Source organism: Crinia signifera, chromosome 2 (assembly GCF_055691185.1).
Source record: "Crinia signifera chromosome 2, ASM5569118v1, whole genome shotgun sequence".
Classification (NCBI taxonomy): Eukaryota; Metazoa; Chordata; class Amphibia; order Anura; family Myobatrachidae; genus Crinia; species Crinia signifera.
The window spans coordinates 140720070-140747814 of NC_139218.1; the positions used below are offsets into that span (position 1 = coordinate 140720070).

Consider the following 27745-nt stretch of genomic DNA (forward strand, 5'->3'; position numbering starts at 1 on the left):
TGGCCTTTTTTGCCCTTGCCCCTTTATCAGAGTACCAGCAGATGAGATTCCGATGTGGATATACTGACAGTCAACCTCAACTCTCGGGCCAGCATACCACACATGTGAACCAGCAAGTAGACAGTACACTGAAGTTTTATACTTCTTTCTGTAAAATCTTACATATGCTTTGCAAAAAAAAAAAAAAAGTTCATTATATAATAAATAGCTTTTATTAAATATCTTTAATTCCATACACAAATATAATTTAATAATTCAAAGTCTTAATACAGCAGCTGAAGTCTATCCAAATAAAGTAACTGCTGCAAAACCTAGGCAATACAATTAATTCCAGACACTGCTGTGCACAAAAGGGAATTATTAACTTGTTCAATACAGGCCTTGAACAAGTCTTGCAGTCGGTTACATAGGCTTTTAATAGAAGCACACCGGCTGCAGTTGTGAAATATTTGCCCACATCTTATATGTTAGTTAAAGTTTACACTTTTCACAATGGCTGCATAAAAGGTGGTGAGCTGGGCCAAAAGGAAAGCCACCATAACAACTGTAGCTTCGGATACCTGTCAACTCTGAAAACCCCTCCAGAACAAAGCCATGGTAAAAAAAAAAAAAAAAAAAAAAAAAATATGTAACCTTTAAAGTTTATTTTTATTCCTTGCTAGAATCTATACATTGCCCTTGTATTCATGCAGCTTTTAGGTCAACCATCTTACAAAACCAGAATTTTATTGTAGACTGAAAGGTTAGCTTTTAGACAAAATGAGAAATATGCCACCTCTAAAATATTACATTCCCCGTAGTAGTATGACAGAATGAAGGTGTCCAGACTCTGCTTTGCTTCTAAAACCATTAACCGGTTGTTGAAACAGAAAAAAAAAAAAAAAAAAAACCCACACCTGACCATTCAAAATATTAATAGTTATGAAACATCTAGTCTACAATGGGTAGTTCTAAAGCCTTGCAGGCTTTAGTTCTCCAGCCTGCTTAGAAACAAGTTTTTAGTTACCATGCCAAAGACTATTTTTTTTTTTTTTTTAAGATAAAAAGTTGTTTGTATTCATTCCAATTGCTTGACTGTCAAACCCCCCCTCCCACCCCCCCCAAAAAAAAGTTAAGGCTTACATTAACTCCACTAAAACATGCAGAAATCTCCATCAGTGAAGTACATGCACAAGTGAAAAAAAAAACCTTAATCCCATTTATAAAGTGTCACAAAGATAGTGTGGATATAGGCGTAACAAAGATGCCTCATCACAGAGAGGGATACTGCTAGAGAATTAGCAGAATTTGGAAGCCATGGCTCATGTCCACAGCAACATTGCAGACAAGACAGATTTGCACCAAATACTCTGCAGCCTTTACACAGTTAAATACTATTTAGAATATCACATGAGGGAAGAGTTGCATATAGAAGACTTTGTTCTTTCAGAGAATGTTGGGAAACCTAGCCTTTGCATACTATTTTTACAATAGCCCCTAGCCCTTTCAGACAGTCTGTAAGTGTCAATCAGAACACAACCAGGTCATTCCTAAGACATTATCAGGCCTTTTTGCATTGACTAGTTACCCTCGATTTAGACCAAATTATATCATTTTAAAAAGGTACAAAGCAATTCCTGCATAAACGTAACAAAACCAGAGACTGAATGAGACAATACATACATGAGACATACATGTGACAACTGCTGAAGTTGTAAGGCAAGTGGAAGGAGAAGATTACAATGGAGGACAGATAGTCACTGCTCACAAGCAGGTCCAGCTGCACATACATAAAGTTTGTCTAAAGGAAATTGCACTTGTTACTAGTTATTCGCAAACAGAATCCTCCCGGCCATATAATGGTCCCCATAATGTTCTTCATAGATGAACCTAGAGTATCCACTATCCAAGTAGATGAGATTCAGTCTCCAACATCAGTGTCACGGTCTCCAATTAGCCAAAGCACATGGAAGCTAAGGGCCAAAAGTCCTGTGCCCAAGAGATCACCCAAGGCAGTAAGATAGGGAATTGAGAAGTTGTCAGGATTCATCCCCCGGCCCCACATCCAATGGACCATCCAGTCTGCAATATACAGGAGAACCAGAACCTGCAACAAGACAGGAGGATAACTGGCTTTAACCAATGTACAGTTACAAGTATTTACCAACAGTGCAAGTCTACAGTAACCTACAGCATTAAACTCTGCTCATTTTAATCAAATGTTAATTTTTCTGTCTAGTAGGCATGCAACAGGTTATCATGTAGAACAGTTTTCAGGATGTTCAAGTAAATGAGATAACCAATTAGAATGAGCAAAGAGCATTTTCAAATGTTTCTCCTAACCATGATATGTTATGCCTACAAAGATGTAGCAAAATATTGATGCACTTACTTTTATTAAAACGTAGTCTATTATACTGAACTCAATGTATAAAAATGTTTATTCCTCCAAATAGGTTTTTCAGGCCCATGATTTCTAGGGTGGAATCAAATTGCTGGCAAATGCGATTTGCAGTGCAGTGGAATTGAAAGGTCAGCTACAGCACTTATCTGTGAGTTCAAGCTTTGGCAACGTGCAGGACGGTAGAGGCAAGCAAATTAAATGGAATGGGGGGAGGGATTCAAATATCGCGCAATGATTGTAGGTATAAATATTGGGACCAGGTTGTTTATAATCAGCATGTTCAACAGACCACTTACACATCCTATAATGTGGGGGTACTCCTATATAAAGTTGGGTTTCCCACTAGTATCGATCCTCTGGTGATCAGACATTGCCCAGGGCTACAGAAACGTTGCTGTTTTTTTAGCATGCCAAAACTCAGCCTGGATTGAATAACCCCCTAAGTGTCAGAAGTCATTCTAACCATGTAATATAGGTGAAGTTTTTTTTTAAATCACAGCCTACAACTTAATGAAAAAACAAAACAAAAACACCAAACACACACAAAAAACACATTAGCTACATAAGCCAGAGATAGGGGCCTTAAGTAGGCTATACAAACCTGAAGTAAAGCTGCCATCATGTAGAAAACCATGAAGATCAAAGTCATAGTGGTGTGTCCACCTTGCATAGAATTAATGGTGTATAGAAAAATCAAGTGGCCAGGCACCACAAAGATAAAAAGGACACGGGCCGAGCGAGAGTTAACATCTAAGGGAGAACCAGGAGAAAAAGAAAAGTTATCAATGTATAAAGCAACTTGTGGGTCCCTTCAAAGCAAAAAAAAAAAAAAAAAAAAAAGAAGTGTACTTCAGCAACAGTTCTGTAGGTTTTAAAAGCTAAAAAATAAAATTTTATAGAGAAAAAAAAAAATAAAAACACACTAAAAAACAACAAACCTGAAGCTTGCAAATTACATGAGTGTATACAGAAAAAAGAAGCAAAGAAACAAAAACCCAAACCCCTTTCCACCATTCTGCCCTCTATATGCTAAATCGCTTCCCTATTAAGGAGCAGACATTTCCTGTTTGGACATCCAAACTGGACTTTTCACATTGCAGACCGTATCATCTTTGTCCTGTTTAGCCATTTGGAGAGCTAAACATTGGGCTTTAAAAAAGGCACATCAGAAGTAATGTTGCCCAATCAGGACCAAATGCAGTGGTGTAACAATAGCCCCGCAGACCCCGCGGTCGCGGGGAGGCGCTGAGTAAAAATGGCTGCCCCTTTCAGCAGACACATTTTGAGGATGGGGCGTCCAATTTATAGTTACCACACTGAGAAAATGGTTAGCCCTCCATTTGACCAAAGGCACTTCAACATTCCCAATAAAAAAAAAAAAAGGCACCACTAACAGATTGAATAAGCAAACCATCTCCAAAATGAAAAAGCCCCAACCTTTATAACCATTGATATATTTGTAACCCCTCATGCAGATTTCCCAGCTTGTGATCTGGAGGGGTATTCCATCAATTCTTATGCTTTGTACACATGGTACACTGACATTCGAATTCGACTAGTCAAAATGGAATCGGGAGCGCATAGACATCAAGTGGAGATGAATTAGCAAAGATGGAGAGCAATTGAATCTTAGTTGAATAGTAAAAGGAATCTTACTACACCATAAGCATAAAAAAGGGGAGGGTGGTGGTGAATAAATAATGCACAAAGTGTTAATTAGGAAGGACTACACTTCTATAAAAAAAGATGCATTTTAGATGCATAAGACGACTGAAAGATGAGGGTCCCCTCTTTCCATGGGTACAAGAATTTTTAAAATCTGCCCTTGGGAACCAGAGATATCTGACTTCAAAGCAGTGGTCCCCATCCAAGCCTGTTAATTGCTCTTCCCATTCAGATATTTAAGGTTCTGTCTGGAGTTTTTCTGAGGGTATATTCCAAAAGCTGGGACTCCCCCTTTGAAGGACACTAGTAGCTTGTCTCTTCTGTTCCCAGAACCAGAGAGATCAGCCTTCCAGCAGTTGGTTACTGCTCCAGCTCCACACACCTGGTATGTAGTTTTATATACACTTGTTGGCTTATATACCTCCTGAACTCTGATCCCCTAGTCCCCATTACCATTTGGTAGGTGGGATTCTCTAGTTTTTAATTCCATTAAAATCTAAGAAATCTATTTCCAGAAACTGGAGATATGTGCAGCCAAGCAAGCTCTCCTCCCACCAGAAAATTATGAATAATAAGCCCACTCCACTATACACCCCTCCTCTATGGTAGGTATTCAATGGGGATTCTCGTGGGCGGCAGCGAATCCTGTGTAGGATTCACTGCACTTTCGCCGCAATTCTCCCTGCAGTCGCTGGGCAGCCGCCCGTTCGCCCTATTCAACGCGTCAGGGGCTCTCTGCCCTTGGTGGCGAATGCCGCCGGGGAGCTGGGGGACTGCTGCAGGAAGGGAGATGGAAGCCTCCCTGCCTGCGCCGGACACTGTGGGGGTGAAGGAGCGCTGTGGGGGACACAGGGAGAGCCCCCCAGTGCTGGCAGGGGGCTGTGCTAGGGAGCCGCTACACACTGGTCCCGATCGTGCATATGTAATGATCGGGATCAGTGTGCAGTGAATATATGAATATTAATGAGCGGCTCCCAGCTTGGCCCCCTGCTAGCGAATGTGTTAAAAAAAAAAAAAAAAAAAATATTAAATATATTCATGTGCTGCAAGCACATGAATAAAAATAGCATGCCACTTCACACAAACAAACAAACAAAAAAAACTCTTATTTTCAAAGATCACATTCCAGTTCTCTAGAAAAATATGACTAATGTAAAATGGAGAATCCGGGGAAGAAGAAAAAAAAAAAAAAAAAAAAAAAAAAAAAAAATCACTGGAGAAAGCAGTTCACTTCAGCATTGAATACACTCTCGGCGAATTGCACTAAAAACACCATTGAAAACCACTGGCGAATCGCGGAGAATCACAAACAGAGAATCGCCAGACATTCGCTCTTCATTTGCAGAGAATTGTGTCCATTGAATAGGGCGAATTGTTTTTTCTGTGAGAAAATTCCCTGTAAAAATATGGCGAATCAGAGGCATTGAACACTGGCCTATGTATTAAACATCCTCTACCACCCTGGAAGTTATGTTTTAGGGCCCCTTCATTCAGCCCAATGCCCCCTTCTCCCACCATCTGTGCAGTAAAGGGGTAATTAGTGAAAATTACTGATCCAGGCCCTACATGCTGAGCGGTCAATATAATACCCCCTACCACCCGCTGGAGGATCGGTAGGGGCCCCAATACATTGCTATACCCAGGGGTCTACACTGCTGTATGTATACACACAGTCTATCTATAATACTTTAACTGACCCGGCATATACTAGGTCACCCAAGTGTCCATCTCAGTGTTTTGCTCCGCCCCTCTGGAAACCCCCTTCTGAAACTCCTGCGTTTGCCCCTGTATTTAGGAGAAAGTCTGCCCAACCAGCAATATTACTCGAAAAAGTGTTAGTAAACTCATAACAATAGAAGTCACAGGTACCAGATATTTAGTCAACTAGAAAACTTCAAGTCAAGACAAGTTAAATACCCATGTATTTAAGGCATACAGCAAGCACTGTCATGCAACAGTTCTCTGCTTTTTAACCTGTTTGTTAACAAAATTGTAATCTACTGTGAGGTTCTGGTATCCCCAAAGCATACAGGGCAACATGGGGGGGGGGGGGTGTTCGGGGTCCTTAAAATGTATACATCTGGAACACAATAATATACACTACCAGAGCTGAAGAAGGTTCTGCAAGGCGTGGGGCACTTGCGAGGAATAAGTCCAGTCTCTTCTCCTGGTGATCCCAACATGTGGAGGTATGTGGATATACGACTTGCCTGAACAGCTACCAGGTTCCCTCCAACACCTACAAAATTAGGCCAATCAAGACTCAAAAAAAAGGTATAGTGTTGTTACAAGGCTACTTGTATCATCAGACACCTGCAGTAAAATATTGTCAATGTTCTTTCCAAAAATAAACCAACACCTTATAAATAGGGTTCAGCATAACATAACCGTTTAAAACTGGTATAACTGATTACACACATAAAAAAAGGTAGGGTTCATACTGCAATTTATGTTTTAGCAAAATAAAAACACATAGCGAACAGTTGAAAGCTAGATGGGCTGGCATTCAGTTGGCTGGGGAAAGTAGCGTAATGTCATCTGTCTGCATTCCCCTGGTAATTTAACCTTACCCTACCCTCATCCCGCCCACAACTGAACCCCAGTACTTAATATCTGTATTCTGACTGTAGGGATTCATGACAGTTCCTGACTACACTCCATTGGCATTTACAGGAACCAAGTAATAGATCAATATTTTATATAGGGATAGTAGCATGGTCCAGAACGATCTATATAGAGCTGCCTTGTAAAGTTTTACCTCTTTCAATAACATGCATTGTAGTTCATTTCAGGATATGTAATAGATTTTTAACCTTGGACAGGGAGGGAAGCAATTTGACAAACTGGATATTGGACAAACTAAGTAGTTGAAGTCATTTTTTATTACTAATGTATCATTATAGGCTACATTATCTCTAGGGCCCAAATCCCACTAAAGTTAGAGCAAAGATAGAATTGTATTCCCACATTCAGATTGTGACATTCCCAAAAATTAGTGGAAAATAAGGCTCCCTGAGCATAACATTGGTACTGACCTGTGTCTGCAGCAGAGAGGTCTAGGTTAAGAGCTATACCTTGTGTAATGGCTTTATATGCACCTCTAAAGCTGCAGAGAATATATTGAAATGTTAAGTTACATTGCGCTAACTGTACATCAGGGGAAGTAATGGGGGTAGGGTAGATAAACCAAGAGTGAGTTAAGACAGGATATAAAAAAACAAAAAAAAAAACAAAGGTAGGGCTCAGTGTAGAACATGTGGAATTTGTAGGTACATGAACCAATGTTTGTAAAGATTAAGCTTCTGAACAGTAGAGTGCTGCAGCGAGCTCCCCACATAAAATATCACGTAGCAGATATGACGGCAGTCTTCCAAACAAAGAAAAGGGGCATTATCTAAACTGGGGGAAAATATAGGATTGGCTCAAAATAGAATAGGTTGAGTTACATTTTAGAGTAGTAGAACACCAGAGTTTATATACACAACATAGAACACAATATTCAAACGAACAGCGGACAGAAATTAGTTTCTGGAGAATGTAGCAAGGCACTTTACTACTACCTCTTGCAGGCAGTATTATAACCGACCTGGAATTTCAACCAGGCAAGTGTTCTGGGTTGTAAAAAAAAGCAGGGATCGAAATGCCTGAGTACTTTCAATCATTGTTTCTTTTTGTAAAAATCTTGTAGTTTCTTGTATTTAGCAGATAGATATATCGGTATAAAAAGGATGACATTCTGGGTCACATTCAGATTTAGGCAGAAATTGAAAGGAAAACTATTGCCAGAACTAAGTCTATTGAATTCTTATACCCCTTTCATATAGCAAAGCCGTGAAACTAGAATCTCATTCTTGGCCCGACGCGGTCACACTAAACCCAGGTCATGAATTATATGGAGGGAGACACTGGGTTTAACTCTTCTTATAACCCAGGTTGGTCATCCTGGGTTAGAAGTTGTGGTTCTTTCAACAGATCACCAACCCGACAATAACCTAGGGCCAGGTGCAATGTGAAAGTGGTATTAGTAGGTTCACAAATAAGGAAAAGAATTGTCAACTTCATTATTGAAGTTTTAGCTCATTCATGGCAACATTCAGTAGCAGAGCCCAATGTCGAAAAGAGGTAGTGCGTAGGTCTGGTCAATGTGCCAACATATTGCCTAGTGTGTACCCAGCTTAACTTGAGCAGAGCAATCTAAGTTTGGCGAGGGTGTTATCCTTACATTGCCCCTTTTAGATTTATGCATTATCTGTGAGCTACATGCAAAAGCAGCCAGTATTAAACCTGCATACAAAACAAGGTATTTGCTGCCTTTGCATTGCAACATGGTTTGTTCCAGACAGGTAAATAATCTCTTACTTCCAAATCTAAATAAGGCCCCATTAGACAAACGCTTTGCAAAGAACAAGTCTAAATGGATACAGAATTTATAATTTCAAGGAAAAATGCTTTTCAGTATTTCTACCTCCAGTACTTTGTATGTTTTACTTTGTACATTGAACCACAGGCTATTATGTAGTCTTGTAAGTATGGTTTACAGACAAGACAAATGCACCATGTAGAACAGTTAATCCCAATCACAAAACAGCCCTTCTGGCCTTAAAGGTGCCCATACAAGGTACAATTATTGTATACAATATCGCATCTCGGTTTTGCATTGAGATCTAGTACAAAAAGTAGGTGCAGCACGTACAATACAATATACGATATTAGATTTATATGGATCTAAAGAAAGGACAGACCTCCTTATGTACACAGGCATAGGTTTACAAACATTCAGCAAAATCAATTATATACTCAAGGCTGCTAAATACACAAGAAAGCAACTGCAGAGAACAAGCTGTAGTTAAGCCCAGTAGAGTGTGAAGTGACCATATTTTCCCCATCAAGCAAATACTTAAACGATACTGGTTGAATTTAAATGTGCCTCAGGCAGAGAGCAAAACCCTGTTATAGGGGCCGTTTGCTTATAAATATTTGCAAATAACCCCTGAAAAACCTGCCGTTTTCTGGGAATTAAAGTACCTCTAGCATGCATCACAGAGGAACTGAACCAGAATGTTGAACTCTGTTCTGTTGCAATCTTAACTGGTGTCAAACAATCATCTTGCAATTTGACCGTTAGAGTTGTGGATAGGTCAAAATTTTGGTGCCCACACTGATTATCATGTGATATTTTTTTTTTTATTTTATTCGCAATGATTGTATTACCTTGCGATGCATGCTCATGTGTAAACAATATCGCAAGGCATAGAAACAGTTACTGTATGTACATGCAGGTATTTTTGTACTACATTGCATGCTATAGTACTACATACTATTCTAGTATAGTATAAATCTGATTTAGTTCAAATTAGTGTGTACAGTCCAAATTGCATAGCACACATTGTATTGGCTCAAGTTGCACCTAGCACATCTCACCACGGCCCTTATTCAGATCTGATTGCAGTACAAATTTGTTTGGAAAATGGGCAAAACCATGTGCACTGCAGGTGGGGCAGATGGAACATGTGCAGAGAGAGAGTTCAATTTGGGTGGGGTGTGTTGAAACTGAAACCTAAATTGCAATGTAAGAATAATGCAGCCAATATTTACCCTGCACAGAAACAAAATAACACGCAAATCTCACTATTTGAACATGTTAAATCTGCCCCACCTGCAGTGCACATGGTTGCACCCATTTTCCAGACAAATTTGTACTGCGATCAGATCTGAATAACGCCCATGTGTGAGCACCATTACTCCCATTTGCACAGACTGGAAAAGCCATGCGATTGTTTGAATTCAGTTGCGTAATTAGTGCTCCGCAGCCCTAGCGGTGGTGGGGAGAGCCCTTGCCACAGGGGCGCAGGAGCACTGCTCATGCTGGCATTCTGCTGCTGCAGCCCACAGCTCTGTCAGGACGATGAAAGATGGGAAGGGACTCAGGGGAGGAGAGAGTATACTTCCAGTTATGTTATTGACACCAGGTCCCCAGCAGGCATCATCCTGTCAGCCTGAGCCAGGCCAGGGCTGTAGTACATGCCCTGGAGAGGTGCTGCTGTAGTGTACATACACCATGTCCCCTGCACCAAGCGGGTGCGCAGCGGGTGCGCAGCGGGTGCGCAGCGGGACTGCCGAAGACAAAGGCAGCTGCGTTATTTTATTGTGACATTTTTCATTAGTATATTTTGATAATACTTTTGCGACCGTGTGGGAAGAGCTGCCGCTCCCCCCTCCTCAGCTGTGCCTGCAGCGTCTGTTGACCAGCGCTGGAGATCAAGTGAAGCTGGGGAGAGGCAGCCCTGTGATGTGAAGCATTGGTGATCAGCTCTGACAGCGCACAGAAGACCCAGGAACTGCAGCAAGGTACATCCATCTCTCTCATATTAGGATGGTGGTTGCAAAACATGTAGTGCCTAGGGGCAGTGTGGTACTGCTATTCGGCCCTGACTGCGACAGTGCCACTTCATCTTTTTTAATGGGCTTGTGCTTGGCCCTGCCCAGCTTCTCTCCACCCCTGGTCCTTAACTAATGATAATGGGAGGCACTGCTCTCTACCCCCTTGAGGACACTTCCACTGCCTAGCTCTATTGAGCCTGTAGCCCCTGGCACGGTGAGTATCGCTTAGAATCCTTATTTTAACTATACACCCCCCAGCCTAAAAGCTTAATTATAAACCCCTGTAGCCTAACCATAACTGTACACCCAACCCCCACAGCCTAGATCTATCTATACACCCTCCCACAGCCCAACTAACTATACACCCCCTGTAGCCCATCCCTAACTATAACCCCCCCCCCCCCCCCCGAAGCCTAACAAACTATACGATTACACAAAGAATCGGGTGCAATTCATAAAATAAATGGATAGCTGCTCCCAAATAGTTAGCTGAAACACTATAATGCACAATATATAGAAACAAAAGGAAGCGCTTCATTTATAAAATACACTTACACATATAAAAAGCAAACAATCACTAATAAAGCCATCTGAAAATGACCTGATTATCTAATTTCTCCGACTACTGCAAATTTTGTCTGTAAATGTAATCAAAATCCTCTCAATATGGCGTTCCTTCCTACTAGAAGGTAATTTGAGTCCAGGTAAGTATATTTATACTGGGACCCGTCACCGAAAAGTTTTTAATATAATCCCAAGTAGAAACACAGTCTTGTCTCAAACTTATTGGGTATAGATCAATGCGTCCTCCAGGAATGAGTGACTAAGATTCTAAAGGGCTAAGGCGCGTATGTGTATGTGTATGTATATCTATATCTATAAATGTTATGTTGCCATTAATTTTATAAAGAGAATATGAACCAGAATTGTTTCTTTTTTACTCATTGTAATTCAAGCGCTGCTTCTTTGTTCTTTACCTATTGTTATTAATAGGGATTGACTACCGCTATACCCCAGCAGCTGCTTTGGGGAGACACCTCCAACCTTAGGCACCCATTTATATGGTCTAGTAGAATACTTTTACATTTTACCATGAGTGCAGGCAATCTGAGTAAGCCAAAAAAAACAAAAAAAAACTATTAAACAAAAGGAGGTGACCAAGCCAAGGGACTAAGTTCTGGGAGCCTGCCACACTAAGAATTTTACTGACTCCTATCACCACTATCCCCAATGTATTCAGACTCAGGGGGACATTTAACAGGATGAGAGATTTGGTAAGAAACCTCCAGTTTTATTAAAGCAGCAATCATTTACACTGCAAAATCAAACACTTTTGCAGTGTAACCGATTGCTGAAAAAAAAAAAAAGACTTCAATTCCTGCAAAGTTTGGGTCAGATACGGATTTACCAGATCTCACTTTCTGAATCTCTCATCCTATTAAAGTTCTCCCAAGATCAATTTTCCAGCCAGGTGGCATTAAGTAGTTGGGTAGGTTGGGCTTCGAAATAAAAATAAAAAAGTGGGGTGCTGCACTGTGATAGGGGCCTGTTTCTCAGCCAAGGCCAAACACTAAAAAATGCGGACAGTGTACATACACAGAAGACACGCACCAAGTCACACCCATTGCATGCCGTAATGCCCATTACACATTATGCCATGCCCTCACACCTTTTACATATTATAAAATACACGCTATAATGCCCATTACATATACCACATGCCCATAACACGTTATGCCACACAAGTGCCGCTTACCTACATGCTTGGTGCTACAGTTTTCATGCTCATTGCCAGGGGTACAAGCTCTTTGCCCTCCTCCTCCTCACTGTGCCAGAGAGGGAGCCCCGGCCAGGTGAGACTGGAGCAAGGCAGTGCTACATACAGGAAACTTTGGCGGTGACAGCTGCCGGGACCCAGGGAGTTGCTGCACACACTCACTGCCACAGCGCAGGATCACCTCCTCAAAGGGCGCGCTGACTGCTACTCTCAGAAGGTGCGCTGGTTATAACTGACAGCTTGCGGGGACAGTACGAGGAGCGCAGAGGGACACAGCCTACAGTGCTGACACTGCCGCCACAAGGACAGGTGCAGAGCGCACCTCTGCCCGGCCAGAGGAATGCCGGCAGCAGGGTGCACCCTGCCAGGCAGAGTGCCCAAAAACAAAACAAAAAAAAAGGCGCTGGGGAGAATACTGAAGAGCGCTGGGGAGAATACTGAAGACTGCAATGTCACCTGGTGGATGAAGGCGAAATCTCTTACCAAAGGGGGATAAGGGTAGAGCAGTGGCCCCAAAATGTGTGCTGTGGCAAGGAACATTTTCAGGAGTGCCCCAGTATGGTGGTCCAAGACCAAATTTAAATTTATGGTTAATGTAATAGGCACAACCAATGATTATGGCTTCGAAACATAACATATGTGGGCATATAGAAGTGAATCCTGTCTCTCACTACATAACCGAGTCTGAAAAGGACAAACAATTATTTTTATTCCCAAAAGTTTCTCAATAAGAAACTTTTGGTCTAAACTTTTTTTGCAATAAGCTTCTTATTGCAAACTATTTGTTTAGAGTTTAAAATCCTTATACAAAGTGTTCTGATTTAATACACACGAAAGGTCACTAAGAACTTCAAACTAGGACTTGCTTGCTATACAAAATGCAGTCCAAGGTCCTTATCAAATATAAAGGTCAAATGCTATGGCACTATGCTGCTGTACTGCCAACATTGTTTAGACTTTTTATGGGTAGTTTTGCACAAGCCCCAATATTGGTTACACTGGAATATAGCTAAAGCAAGGCTTACCATTTATGACTGGTGTGAAAACGGCAATTCCTGCAAAGTTTGGGTCAGATACGGTTTTATCCAAAATCAATCCCCCAATGCTGCCAGAGAAAGAAAAGAAAGAAGTTAGATGAAACCAGTGATATATTCCAGCTAATGCAACCCATACAGATGCATAATAAAAACAAAGGCGGCATATCCTATATACTCTATTTGAACACTGCGGTAGTTATTGCTTGTACAGGTAGACCATTACATTTGACTCTATAGTTTGTTAGCCTAAACATTTATGTGCATCAGCTCTAGTGCTCTGTACATGGAAATAAGCCTTTAATGGCATATTATATGTTTTGTTATATGCAATTAACCCAAGCCAATGCCCTGAGGGCATCTAGAAATATATTATAATGCAGTAAGGAAGAATGTATTCTCCATGGAGTCTAAAATTCTGAACACTGAAAAAAAAAAAAAAAGTAAGTAATTCAACATGCATAAGATTAAAAACGCATATTAAAACTTTCATATTTGGTGTGAATGTAGCTGGCAACATTCAACTTTTGTTGCATCATCATGTGTGGGTGGGAAATATGCATCTGCATGCTTTAACTCCCTTAGTTATCAGTTGTTGCAGCAAAGCATTTTCTAACCTTTGCTAATGCATTTTACACTCAATGCCACTATGTACAAGCACTTACTGTTCCCTATTAAACAAAAAAAAAAAAAGGTAATCTGACTGTCAAGGGCCCCACACACAGGGCGATATTAAGCCATTTTCTGAGCGATTTTGCATAATTTCTATGAATCGCTCAGAAAATGGCATAGAATTGCTGTGTGGCACACAGCAAATCAAAAGCGGGGGAATCCCACCTGCCTTTGCCGTGTGCCCGCTGTGAGGACGGGGGAATCCCAGCTGCCTTTGCCGTGTGCCCGCTGTGAGGACGGGGGAATCCCAGCTGCCTTTGCCGTGTGCCCGCTGTGAGGACAGGGGAATCCCACCTACCTTTTCTGTGTGGCCGTCCGCCTAACGCGGTCCTTCCACTGTCAGCCCGCCCTGACAGATGCCGGGGTCCCTCTCTACCCCCCAAAGTGGGCCACTGAGCACAGCCAGGGTGAGGAAGTGATTGCTGGCACCTGCATCATAAGCACACTGTGTGCCCTAACGGAGCAGTAGCCGGGTGCTGTGTAATAGAATGCTGGAGCAACAAGTCTGTGGGACCAGGCATAACCGGAACAAAACACCAGCACCAACAACTCCAGGTCAGTGCTGCGTTCAAACTTTCTGCCCCTTCTCAAGCCCAGTTACCCCTACCGTTACCGACTCCCCCCATCCCAGTGTCTCCTCCTGCCAGCCCAGTTTCTACCCCCTTCCCTCTCCAACCAGCCCTCTGCACCTAGAAACTTTCCCTATGATGGGTCCTGTCACAGCTTCCCTTTCCTATTTAGCTCAGTATCCCCCTTCTACAACCTAGTATCCCCCTTCTCACCCCCATCTCACTGTCTCTTTCCCATTAAGTCCAGTGACCCCACCATCTCACTGATCACCTATCCCAATATCTTCACCCTTCCATTAAAAAAATTGAACACGCAGCAAGCAGTGGGCACAGTGGCATTAACAGGAATAATTAATGGGGTGAGAAAAGGATGAATGTCAGGTGTCCACTGCAAGTTTCATCCTCACTCCATGAATTGTACTGGTGGAGACATGGAAAAAGGGATTTTTTTAAGAACTCGAATCCCTTTCTCTGATATGGTCCTGGTGACACAGCTCAACATTGGGATGTAGGAGGGTCCGTAGGAGCCAGGCACCTATCCTAAAGGTAGGCTCCTCCCTTCTTCATCCCAGATCCTCAGTTCAATCTTACAAAGCCACTGGAATACATTAACTCAGTACAAACGCCTGCACATATTATATGCACAAATTTCAAAAATAACTTTTCAACCATTTATAACATGAAACATCATGAACACTGGCATACTTACTGAGCGTAAGGGAGGGATCGCTGTGTCACCAGGACCATATCAGAGATAGGGATTCGAACGGTAAGTTCTTACAAAAATCCCTTTTTCTCTTTCAATGGTCCTGGTGACACAGCTCAACATTGGGACGTTCCAGAGTAGGTCCTTTGGGTGGGTACGCTCAGGTCTGCAGCTCTCAGCACTGCTCGCCCGAATGATGCGTCCTCCGACACGAACTCATGGAACCTATAAAATTTGGCAAAAGTGTGAACAGATGACCAAGTGGCGGCCCTGCAAACCTGCTCAGCCGTGGCCCCATGTCGAACCGCCCAAGAGGTGGCGACCGACCTGGTGGTATGCGCATTAATCTTGGCCAGCACAGGCCTACCAACCTTAGTATATGCCAAGGCAATGACGAAACGCAACCACCTAGCAATGGTCTGCTTAGAAGCAGGCCAACCACTCTTGTGCACATCATACAAGACCAAAATGCGCCAGGCACGCACAACGTCCAAATTTCTCAATTTGTCCCTTTTCCTTGAACCCCTGGGGGTTGGAACACAGGCAGAACTATCTCCTGATACAGATAAAAAGCAGAGACTACTTTTTTGGCAAAAATTGGGGTACTGTTCGAAGAACAGCCCTGTCATCATGAAATATCAGGAAAGGAGACTTGCATGACAATGCGCCCAACTCCGATACTCTCTTTGCTGACGCAACTGCCAACAAAAATACAAGTTTCCATGTAAGGAACTTAAGGTCAGCCGACCTCAACGGCTCAAAAGGTGCCTTTTGAAAACACTCCAGAACCAGCAATAAATCCCATGGAGCCACTGGTTGCTTGTAAGGCGCTTCACAAAAACAAAAGTATGTGATTAACGGTGAGTTCTCATATTTACATTCTGAATTTAGAGTTACATTTTCCTAAGGTAGTTTTAATCTTAAACTTGTGGTAAATGCAAGAACTGTAAAAGCACTAAAATAGGAATATGGCAGTCTATTGTCATGCAAGTCTTTATTTGGGATAGTGTCTAAATCTAAGCACATGAGCAATGTACATGGTTCCCCTTCCACACTCACCTACTAATAGCCATGGCAATAATAACCGGCTCCCACCCAGATGCCAGCACCTCTCTTGAAGTTGGGTTTTTCCGTGCAATTATAAACCACACTGGCAGCAGCAATATAAACAGCACACAGACAAGTGGGTTGACGAACACATTTGTTTCTGTAGAGGGGTTAAAAAGGAAATCCATATAAAAGTTATATGTAGTAGTTCAACCCCATATCCAATTTGTACTACTACTTACAATAGCATCTATTTAATTTACAAGAAAAACAAACAAACAAAAAAAAAAAAACGACAACTAAACCACTACCCTAGAGCCACAGTTAACCTCATTTTAAAAGTGCGGTACTTATGTAATATCTGGGCTCCCGTTTTTCTTATGAGACCGCGTCCGCTCGCCACACTATATAAAATCAACTCCATGCGTAGTTGGATAGTAGAGGTATGAAAAAATGGGGTGCATTTAACATGGGAGCCCAGATAATACATAAGTACCAAAAGTGCTTCTAATATTAAAATCACCCCTCCCAATTAGCAGTTACTGACCTAGATAGGAAAAAAAATAAAAATAAAAAAACACCCCACACATGCAGTTCCATGGTTCACTTATGGCCTCTCAAATGCAATAGTGTTATGTCTGATACATGTCAGACAAACCTAGCACTGCAATAACCAGTCAGCAGACCTGTTGCTTAAATCAGCACTCTACAATCCTGGTGGAACCTCCAAATATGTATTAAGAAAGAACTACTGCAGACAGAATAAAAAGGAGGTGTAGGCTGTAGATTATTTCAGATTTGAAAGACTTTAAATCTAAATGAACACAGTTAAAGCCATTTTACTTACTCATCTCCTTGTAGAGACCCCAGCTAATGCCAGATAGCAATGCCAAAGTAACCAAGTCTCCAAGGCTAGCAGCGATAGGAGTTGCTACATTATCTGGGTTAAGGCCAAGTTTCTTAGAACCAATAATCACCCCAATCATAACAAGACCTGTGGGGGAAAAAAAAAAAAGTTAGTTAATAGATGCAGAAACCATAAAATGGATCTATCACAGCATTTTCACTAGTCAAAGCATTTAAACTACAGACCAACATTACAAAGCACAAGAGGAAGTGTGCGTTCTCACCTAGGACCAGAGAGGCAATAAAAGCAGTGGAGACACTGCTCGCACATAACAGCACAGCATGTTCCATAATGAAATGGCCATCTGGAATCCAGCCAAAAATAACTGCAGCAATGGAGGCCAAGAAGCCCACAACGGTTGCCTGTACCTTAAAGAGGGAAAAAAATAAAAATGTAAAAATAAACTTTCTATAGTATTAAGTCTCAAAGTGGCACAATTGATAATGTAAAGACCAGTCAGCTACATATATTGCCTTCAAGCCATAGGTTATTGTAAATGTGCAGAACATGCAACAAGGGATCTATGGTTTCACAATCACTGAAATGGTCAACATAAAAATAGTCTTTGTCGACCCAAGCTTTTCAAATGTGTAGTCTTCATTCTAAAGGTGCGTACACACGTACAGATTTTCAGTCTGATTTATCTGGTGGGAACAAAAACCTGGAAATGTATGGGAGCATATGACAATCAAAAATTTCCACCCAAATGCAGGAAAATAGCAAAAAGTTTGTTAGATCAGAATGATTTAAACAATTTGCCTGACTGGTCTGTTTTCAAGTGTTTAGGAACAATTTTTTGATTGTCAGTTGCGCCCATACATTTCCAGGTTTTTGTTCCCACCAGATAAATCAGACTGAAAATCTGTATGCACCTTAAAAAAGGTAGAATATGAAGCATACTCTGTACTTTCAGCTGGGTACACAAAGATTTCCGTCCAGTCTGTCTGGTGGGAACTAGGGTGGCCAATCCCAGGATTAGATTGTGCAAGCAAAGTAATGCTGGGAAGCATCGGAGCACCCCCCTCAGAAGCTGGCTGGCTTCTCCTGTCCCTGGCAGTGCAGCTCTTGGCAGCATGACATTGTCAGAGGTCATGCCACATATCGCAGCAGCCACATATGTAAGTAAATATGTGGGGAGTAGTCTCCAGTCTCCTCCTCCCCCTCCCGGGGATTGAGGACTTTTTCAATCCAGAATAAAAATAAATAAAAAAAGCTAGCCCTGGGATTGGCTTCCCTGGTGGGGAAAAAAAAAAAATAAATAAATAATGTCTGTTAGCCTTGGATGAGTGGTGCCACATGTGCTTCAGCCAGTCTTTTAGAAGAAAAAAAAGTATGTTACTTACAAAAACATATATAGCAGTATAAAAAGACAGCGGCAACTAATTATTGCAAAAAAAGAAAAAGATAATTAAAAGGATATTTATTAAGATGACAATTAAAAATTTGAAAATGTGTACACATACTGGACATGTACTAAAAGCTACATAAAAGAAGGTGGACAATTAAGGTAAATAAAAGCAATAAGACAAGTTGATGAAGTCACATAGACGAAACGAGTTGAGTGATCTACCTCCCGCCATCTCCTAAAATAAGCACTTTACTGAATTTGTTTACACAACTTATTGCTTTTATTTACCTTTAATTGTCCACCTTATTTTATGTAGCTTTTAGTACATGTCCAGTATGTGTACACATTTTCACATTTTTAATTGTCATCTTAATAAATATCCTTTTCTTTTAATTATCCTTTTCTTTTTCCGCAATAATTAGTCGCCGCTGTCTTTTTATCGATCAATTGCTCCCAAACACTAGAAAATGGATCAAAATTATGGTTTGGATTAATTTAATAAATTACTAACCAATTTATTATTGTTTGTTTTCCAGCATTTGGGAACAAATTGAGGTCCCATTTGCTTTCATACTTTGCCAGATTTTTGTTCCCACCAGAGATTAGACACATACATCTGTAGGTGTATACACAGCATTCGACAATTACAGCTATAAGGTTGACCTGCTCTTGTCAGACAGGTCAATGAAGCAAATCATTCACACCTTGCAAAGTAAGAGGTAAATAATCCTAGGAGTAGGATCTACTTTTAAAAGCAGGTGTAGTACCAATTGCTCAACTTCCAATACAATTTATTGTAAAGATTAAGCAATTGAAAAGCTTCAAAATAACAAAAGGTCTAATGGTCAGACAGTTAACTAAGCACCACCTAAAATAGGCCATATTATCGTGTACATCACCACCTACCTGTATCAGCGCCATGTTACCAATAATCATGGTCCACTTCTCTTTGGCAGTTTCCATTTGTCCTATGTTAGCCTAGAAGATAGTATAGAAACATTTATCTGCGCAGTTCAACAGCTCATCAGAAAATCCTGTGTATTCGCAAGACAACTTACACAAACAAAACCTTAGTTAACCATGTATTACATGGGTCTTCAGTATTCCTTGCATATTTGAATGCAATTTGAGCTGGCTTTCCTTCTTAACACAACACATACATATACAGTGCATCCAGAACGTATTCACAGCGCTTACCTTACTCCACATTTTGCAATGGATCAAAGTATTGAGGAAAGGCTTGTGTACATGTGATTTTGTAGTTTATTTTTAAGAAATTTGTCCCCTCACCAAAAAACTTCATGTTGTCATTATGGGACTACAACATGTGGTATTCTTAGTAAAATATTTAATTTTCTGGTACTTGTTTCCTAGCACGGCCACAACGATCTTAATCGCGGTCATCAGGGGTAAAATCGGGGCCATCGCGGCCGCTAAAAAAAATCGGGTGCGATGGGCCAGACGCGATGCCCGCGATTTCCCCATACAGAACAATGTTAAATGCCTCAATTTACCCGCGATGACCACGATTTCCCATAGGAAACAATGTGAAATGGCTCAATTTAGCCAAATTATCATAGAAACAATAGTAAATGGGCCAAAAACACCCCTGAACATTGAAATGTCCCCCCAAAAGTAGTTGACGCCACCCCGCCATCAACGTGAACCCGCAGCGTGGCGAGCGCAGCGAGCCCGCGCGGGGCGGCGGTACGCGACCTCCGACCTTTTCATGCCCTACTATCCACTAGGGCGTGGAGTGAGAATAGAATAGTGTGGCGAGCGCAGCGAGCCACCGAGCTCGAAGCGTGGCAAACGCAGCGAGGGGACGCGGATACCTTCACAGTTATACGCGTCCCCTCACGGGCTTCCCAGGTGTCCATGGCGACGCGGACACCTGGGAAGCCCGCGAAGGGACGCGTTTACCTGTGAAGGTATCCGCGTCCGCTCGCCACTCTATTCTCACTCCACGCCCTAGTGGATAGTAGGGCATGAAAAGGTCGGAGGACGCGTACCGCTGCGCTCGCCACGCTTCGGGTTCACGTTGATGGCGGGGTGGCGTCAACTACTTTTGGGGGGACATTCCACTGCTCTGTGGGGTTTCTGGCCCATTTACCATTCTTCCCTATTCTGATTTGGGTAAATTGATCCATTTAACATTGTTTCCTATGGGAAATCGTGGTCATCGCGGGTAAATTGAGGCATTTAACATTGTTGAAATCGGGGGCATCGCGTCTGGACCATTTAAGCATTTTTATGTGCACACGACCGACCCGATTTTTCACTATTTTCAATGCATGTCAATGGAAAAATCGGGGCCATCGCGTCAGTGGCCACTAAAAATTACCCCCGATGGCCGCGATTGTGGCCGTGCTAGGAAACAAGTACCAATTTTCTTTTGAAATGAGGCTGAAACAAAATGTGGAAAAACTTGAGTTGCGACATAGCCGCGGTCCTGCTCTTATACAGCCGGATGGGTTTGTTCACAGCTGTTTGGCTGTTGCCGTTACCACACATGGCATCGATGGGGAGGGAAGACAGGTAATCCCATTTGGCAATGAGCATGTAGGTAAGCAGCCCTTCTGTGTCACTCTGTGGGCACCCAGCATCAGCAACTACATACCCACTTGCCGATGTCAGGAGAGCGTGACGGTGGGAGAGGAAGAGGGCCATGCCACGTAAAATGGTCCGCCCTTGTCTGTTTAGCTTCTGATGAGGGGGGGGTCATTAATGATGCACATGAGTGCGCATCATTAACAATATTGAATAGTAAAAGATTGCTCAGAAGGGCCCGCCTGAGAAAAAGCTCTTACAACCTTGTCTAGTGTGTACAGGGCATTAGCAATTAAAGAGATACGGTTGCATGCTCATGATCTGAAAAGCCAATTGAAAAATATGCCCATTTCCCAAAGTAAAACAATAAATAAATAAAAAAGTACAAAATAATGAAACACTTGCCAAAAAGTAAACAGTGCAATGATTACCTAGAAAGTCAATACCTGTTCAGGATGCCCTGTTCTTTCAATGGTCATAGTGACTTGGTCAATAGATAAAAAAAACTGCAGTGTTTAACACTAGCTGTTGAAGTGGAGACGACATTTCAAGGAGCAGCATATTTGTTAGGTTTGCAGTCAAGCTATTCATAGTCTCTCAAAAAATTTTTTTAGAAAAAATTCTGTAGGGGCAATGCTTGTTTATTTAATCCAGTTTAGGATTTAAAAGCTATGGGGAAGACATAAGATAGTGACTGTCCATGCAAATCAGATGTAAGCATTGCCTGGTTAGAGCCTGCAGAGTGACTTTTTGCTCGTTTCAGCTCAGCACCCTTGAAGGTAGAGACTGAATTGCTAGCACACATGCAGGCCGAGACGATCTAATTGAACACTGCCCATAGTCACTATTACCCAGGCTGCATAAGGCAATTAATAATCTGTGGAAAGTTCCATAGCAACACGCAGAGTGATATAAGCAAACATCTACTACAAGGCAGTTTTAAGATACTATTCCCAGAGAAACTGTGGGTGGTTCCAATTTAATGCATTCAGGAAGCTACAGGATACTCACCGCAGTTGAGAGGCGAGATGCCAACGTCATTTCTAGGTTGCCTTTCAGGCCAAGTAGAGCCGGCACTAGTATAAAAACTTCTGTCACCTCTGTGAATACTGTCCAGTGCTGGGAGAACATGTAGGATAGTTAGAAATAATAGATTAACACACACACACACACACACACACACACACACACACACACACACACACACACACAATGTTGTTGGCAAACAATCTAAAGTCATAGCATTTTTTCTATAATGTCTGACAAGCCAGAGTCCTTATTTTACTTCTGCTCCCTGCCCTATAAGTCAGGTACCATTGCCGGGTGAGACTAGAACCTTGCACCCTTCGCAATTAATAGGACTGACCCTTAACCCCATAGCTCCCACCCCCGTTAGATGCAGATATATCACAATTTGAGACACTTTAAAGTTGGAAGACTTATACCCATTGTCAATACTTTCTGACCAAACCATATAATGCCTCTGCATTATATATTATTTTCTGTCACTGGAAATTGAGGCGTTACACATACAAATATCTATAATTCAGACCTTACCAAGTCTTGGAAAAGGCCAGAGTTAAACTAAACAAACAGGCATGCCTGGATCCCTGACCGCTCCCCTCGCTACTTCCATGAATACAGGACTAGTGCCAAAACAGTACCACACAGGAAAATTTCATGCACACTTTTCTAATACAGGCAAATGTTTTCCAATGTGTTGGGGGATAGAAAGCATTTTTATTTTTAATGTTCACCAATGAAGATACACAAGTATACACTTAACTGCATTGGAGTGTGATAGTTAATATATGGAGCCACATTCACTATATTAAAAAAAAAAAACACGGGGGAAGTAGTGTGATAAATTACTAGCCAACCAGCCCCTGCCATTTTTTGTTTTTCAAACAACCTGTAACTCGACAATTAGCAGTTGGTTGTTAATCACTGTCCACTTTCAGTTTGACGCTTAGTGCATCTTACCCATGGAATGAAGTTTAACATAATTATGCTGGGTACACACTGGGTGATTCCCGTGGCCGTTGATAGATAAGACTATTAACAGTGCCACAGAGAGATCTCACACACAAATGACTGATATTGTTCAATACATCCGTGAACTCAACTGCCCCCCACTCTGTACATGCACCCTATTCAATGTGCCGGGAAATTCTCCCAAACAGCGAGGCTTGCGACTAATGCACTGTTTCCCCCCTCGCTCCAAAAATCTAGCGAAGGGGTAAACGGCGTGTGCAGGGTGTCAGTTAAATACTGACCCTGCGAGATGTGACCGCAAGCAGGTAGCACTGCTCGCTGTCACAGCGAGCAGAAAGCGGGATGCGGTAATTTGGTCTACAGCATGTTGCTCTTTGTGGCAAACCTACAATCGTCCCTACCAGGCATAATGGACAAAATATCCAAATTTGGATCCTTTGCGGGGTACAAAATAAATACCCAAAAATCAGAAATTTTACAGGTTGCAGGGAGACAGTTATCCCAAAATATATCTCCAATATTGAGCCAATTTAAGGTCAAAACCCAATCAATAAAGTACCTAGGGGTCTATATCCCATATAGCTTAACAAAACTATACTCGTTTAATTTCGCTCCCATAATTGACAAAGTGATGACGCAACTTGAAGCATGGAAAACCCTACCCCTGTCGCTGCTGGGAAGAGCGGCTGTACTGCAGTCTATTATCTTCCCAAAGCTGTCGTACTGCATTCAAATGTTACCTATACGGCTATCAAAATCAGACATTGATAAAATCACAAAAGGGTTTTTCAAATTTTTATGGCAGGGGAAAAAACCCAGAATTGCTAGGAACAAACTCTATTCTAGAAAGGCAGAAGGAGGATTGGGGATACCCAATATACAGGCATTCACACATTCAGTCTTTATGAGATATATCCTAGACTGGTTCCAGGGCACGGAATTTTATACACATAAGGCTTTGGAGGAAGATATCTTTGCCCCCTACTCACCCGCGGGCCTGCTGCATGCTCCACGGTCAGATCTACCAGCGGGGGTGCTAGAGAATGTGTTATTCTCAGATACATATCTTGCATGGCAGGCCATCAACAAGAAACTGGGAAGGAATCATAGGAGCACAAAATACGCCCCATTCTGGGGCAACCCCAAATTTCAGCCAGGCATTCTGGATTCAGGTTTTGTACGATGGAAAGCAAAAGGTATAGTGGCGATCCGAAACATATTCGACCCAGGGGGGAACCTGCTCACGTTCCAGAACTTAGCAGAGAAATATTCACTGCCCCATAAGGAATTCTTTATGTACCTCCAGGCCCGGCATTATGCACAAACCATGCACACACCAATGCCTCAATCGACTACACCAGACCCACTTCACGCTGTATTTGTACTTAGTTCCACAGGGCCATACAGGCTTAGATACCTGTATTCTGACTTGTTGCCAGTGACATTTGATGCTACTTGGACAGCAATAGCCGCCAAGTGGGCTGTAGACATTCCTCAGGTGGACTCCCACACAGTCATAACAAAAAAATTGGAACAAACATTAAAAACACTACACTCAGCCATGCTTCAGGAGGTGCATTTAAAAACCATACACAGGGCATATATCTCGCAGGCACAACGTAAATACTTTGTACCAGGTGACTTGGGGCTGTGTTTAAAATGTAAAAGTATGTGCTCATCTTTCTACCATAATATGTGGGACTGTGGGAGGATACGAAGATTTTGGGACAAGGTGATGAACATGATCAATGAGGTATGCCATCTACGATTGCAGAAGGACCCACTGGCCATGCTGCTAGTGAATTTTACAAACTGGAATATGGAGGGTAGAAAAGCAGAGTTGACCCCCTTTCTAACTGTCGTCGTCACGGTCGCCAAAAAGATCATACTGAGATGCTGGACATCATCAGCTCCGCCATTCTTGGCGGCTGTGAAGACGACACTAATGCAGCTCCTGTACATGGACCGGAAAGCTGCGCTAATAGATATAGAAAAGGGAGTTGTGAAATTTTATAAAAAATGGGGTACATATATTGAGTATGTAGATGAGACGGTGCGTACGCAGATCTACAGAGTGTTTGAAGGTACAACATGGTATCTACATAGATCACTAACGGTATAAAGTGTTCCACTGAGCTGACAGTTATTTATTTGTTGGGAGGAGGGGAGGGGGGGGGGGGGGGAGGGGGGTAGGGATAGAATAGGTTTGGACAAATTATTCAGGTCCGCGCAATTCCTCAGATTCCAAATTCCAAAAGAAAGGATGTAACACTTAGGAAACACAGTTGTTTTATATTGAAGGTTCAAGTATGTGGTCCGACACAAAATAAAATCAGAGACATGGTAGAGGTCAGGATGTATTAGTTTATTTAAAGGTACACGCCAGAATGACAATTGATCTGAATACCATATAAATAATCTGTATAATGTGTGTTAAAGCCGTGATGTTTAAAATCACCTTTTCATACTTAACTTACTTTGTATAAGTACAAATGCGTGTTGACTGTATGCTTATAACAAAACTATACATAAAAATAAAATAAATTGTTTGGAAAAAAAAAAAAAATTTGGTCTACAGCATGATGGTCGACAGTCATTAGGTCAACATGGGTCTAGGTCAGTGGTTCCCAAACTGTGCGCCTAGGCTCCCTGGGGTGCCTTGGAGCACTTGCAGGGGTGCCTCAGGTTGGTGGTCCAGAACCAATTCAAGTTATTTATGGCCAATGAAATAGGCAAAATTAGTGCTTGTGGCTTCCAATTAAGAATATGTGGGTAAACAGAAGTGAATCATGTTTCTCACCACATAACTGGACCTAAAGATGACATTTAAATCACAACTATATTGAAAAAAATTATGATACTTTAGGGTGCCGGATTTAAAAAGTTTGGGAACCACTGGTCAAGGTCGAAAGGTCATTAGTTCAACAATGTCTAGGTCGACAGTCAAAAGGTCATCATGGGGATTTTCAAGCTGACAGGCGGTATTTAATGCCCTACCATCCACAAGGGTATGGTGGGAGAATAAAACAGTGTGCTGAGCGCAGTGAGGCACCGTGCCCGATGCATAGCGAGCGATGCAGTGCACTTGAAACTGTGTCCACGTCAAAAAAAGTAAAAAACCCATGTCAACTTTTGGACTGGCAACGCTGTCGAACTAATGACCTGTCGACCATCATGCTGTAGACCAAATGATCCCAACCCACAGAAAGCATTGAATACACCCCTTAGTCTAATAAAACAGATTAGTTCCTATCACTACTGGAATAGTGGCCAAAAAAACAAAACACCAAAAAAAAAAAGTCAAACCGTAATGATTAAGGGGGAAGAGTTCTAGAAGTTACCAAGTCATTCTGAAGTGGTGTCAGGATACAATGGTAATGGAACATGACATGCCAGGGTGTCCTGCGTTGCTAATTCAGGCTCTCCTTTGAGGTGCTTGCTATCACACAGAAAGATTTTACAAAGATAGCAATAGACATTTTAATCCAAAAACTGTCGCTACAAGGATATTCTTACATGCCATAAGGGATCCTCATAGATACTGCAAACCACTCCAAATTTTAGGATGTGTGGATGCCAGCAGCAAGAGGGGCAGATATATTTTAGAATACAGCAAGTGATTTAAAAGCCACCAATATCTGTTGTTTATTGTAGTTAATGGACCTATGGAAGAGCAGTACAAATGTTCCTGCCATTTTCAGGGAAAATGCTCAAACAAGACAGGCAATAAAGCAGTGACCACTGAGGTTCAACAGAAGAGACCAAATTGCTGGGTACACACACCTAAAGATTACTGTGCAGTCTCTCTGGTGGGAACAGAAATCTGGTAATGTATGGGAGAAAATGACAAGCAATTTGCTCCCAAATGCTGGAAAAAAAAGTAACAAGAATTATTTTTGCAATTCTAAATAAATAATCATTGTGTGGGTTTCAGCCTAAAGAAGACTGCAAATTGTTTATTTGCTACATACATTACCAGATTTAGGTTCAGACTACACAAATCTTTAAGGGTGTATCCAGCAGGCCTAATTCTGCCAAATGAAAGCACCATAACTTATGGTGTGTACACACGGTGATATTACCTTGCTATTTGACTGCTATACAATCTTTGCTATCTCTGTACTATTAACATACAATCTGCATTAGATTTGCACTATATAGTCATTGCTGCCCTGTCTATCTGGGTTTCGATTTGTGTTGTCACGGGGAGCGCGCATCGGGGATTGCAAGGTAAAAAATCTGTACGATCTGCATGCGATTTTGCCTATATAGTTAAAATCTAATGTCAAATCTCACCATGTGTACACATCATTAGGGTGGGATTTCTTGTAATCATAAGGGAGGGGGACCTGCTAAAGTTCATGAGCATATTAGAGTACAATTGAAAGATTAGGTAATCATCTACTCAGGGCCGCTGAGAGGGGGGGTCTGGGGGTACTTGAGTACCGGGCCCCAGGCAGGAATGGGGCCCGAGAGAGTGCCAGCACCCATGCAGGGCTGGACTGACAACGCCGGGTACGTGGCAGCCAGAGTTTAGCGGTCACTGTCAATCAGAGGAACCTGGCCGGCTGGGCAGGCAGAGAAGCAGGAACAGTGGATTTGTAGTTCTTTTACTGCAAAGACTAGCAGTTAAATATAAACTACAAATCCCATGATGCATATCAGCCCTGCCTATTGAGTCAGTCCCAGGCCCCACTATTTCTGGTGGCAG

General features: G+C 42.0%; 1 protein-coding gene across 3 annotated transcripts in view; it reads right to left on the reverse strand.

The window, feature by feature from the left end:
* Window positions 1–201: 201 nt before the first annotated feature.
* SLC41A1 (solute carrier family 41 member 1) overlaps window positions 202–27745 on the reverse strand; it is a 37475-nt gene continuing 9931 nt past the window's right edge. For all 3 annotated transcript variants that reach the window (XM_083173022.1, XM_083173023.1, XM_083173024.1), the window contains exons 3-11: window positions 22051–22158; window positions 19396–19467; window positions 17365–17509; window positions 17082–17228; window positions 16247–16394; window positions 13232–13311; window positions 6153–6287; window positions 2985–3133; window positions 202–2086 (exon numbers count right to left, since the gene is read on the reverse strand). In XM_083173022.1, the coding sequence (XP_083029148.1) occupies window positions 1901–2086; window positions 2985–3133; window positions 6153–6287; window positions 13232–13311; window positions 16247–16394; window positions 17082–17228; window positions 17365–17509; window positions 19396–19467; window positions 22051–22158 (1170 nt within the window). In that variant the 3' untranslated portion in view covers window positions 202–1900. The remainder of the gene's footprint in view (window positions 2087–2984; window positions 3134–6152; window positions 6288–13231; window positions 13312–16246; window positions 16395–17081; window positions 17229–17364; window positions 17510–19395; window positions 19468–22050; window positions 22159–27745) is intronic.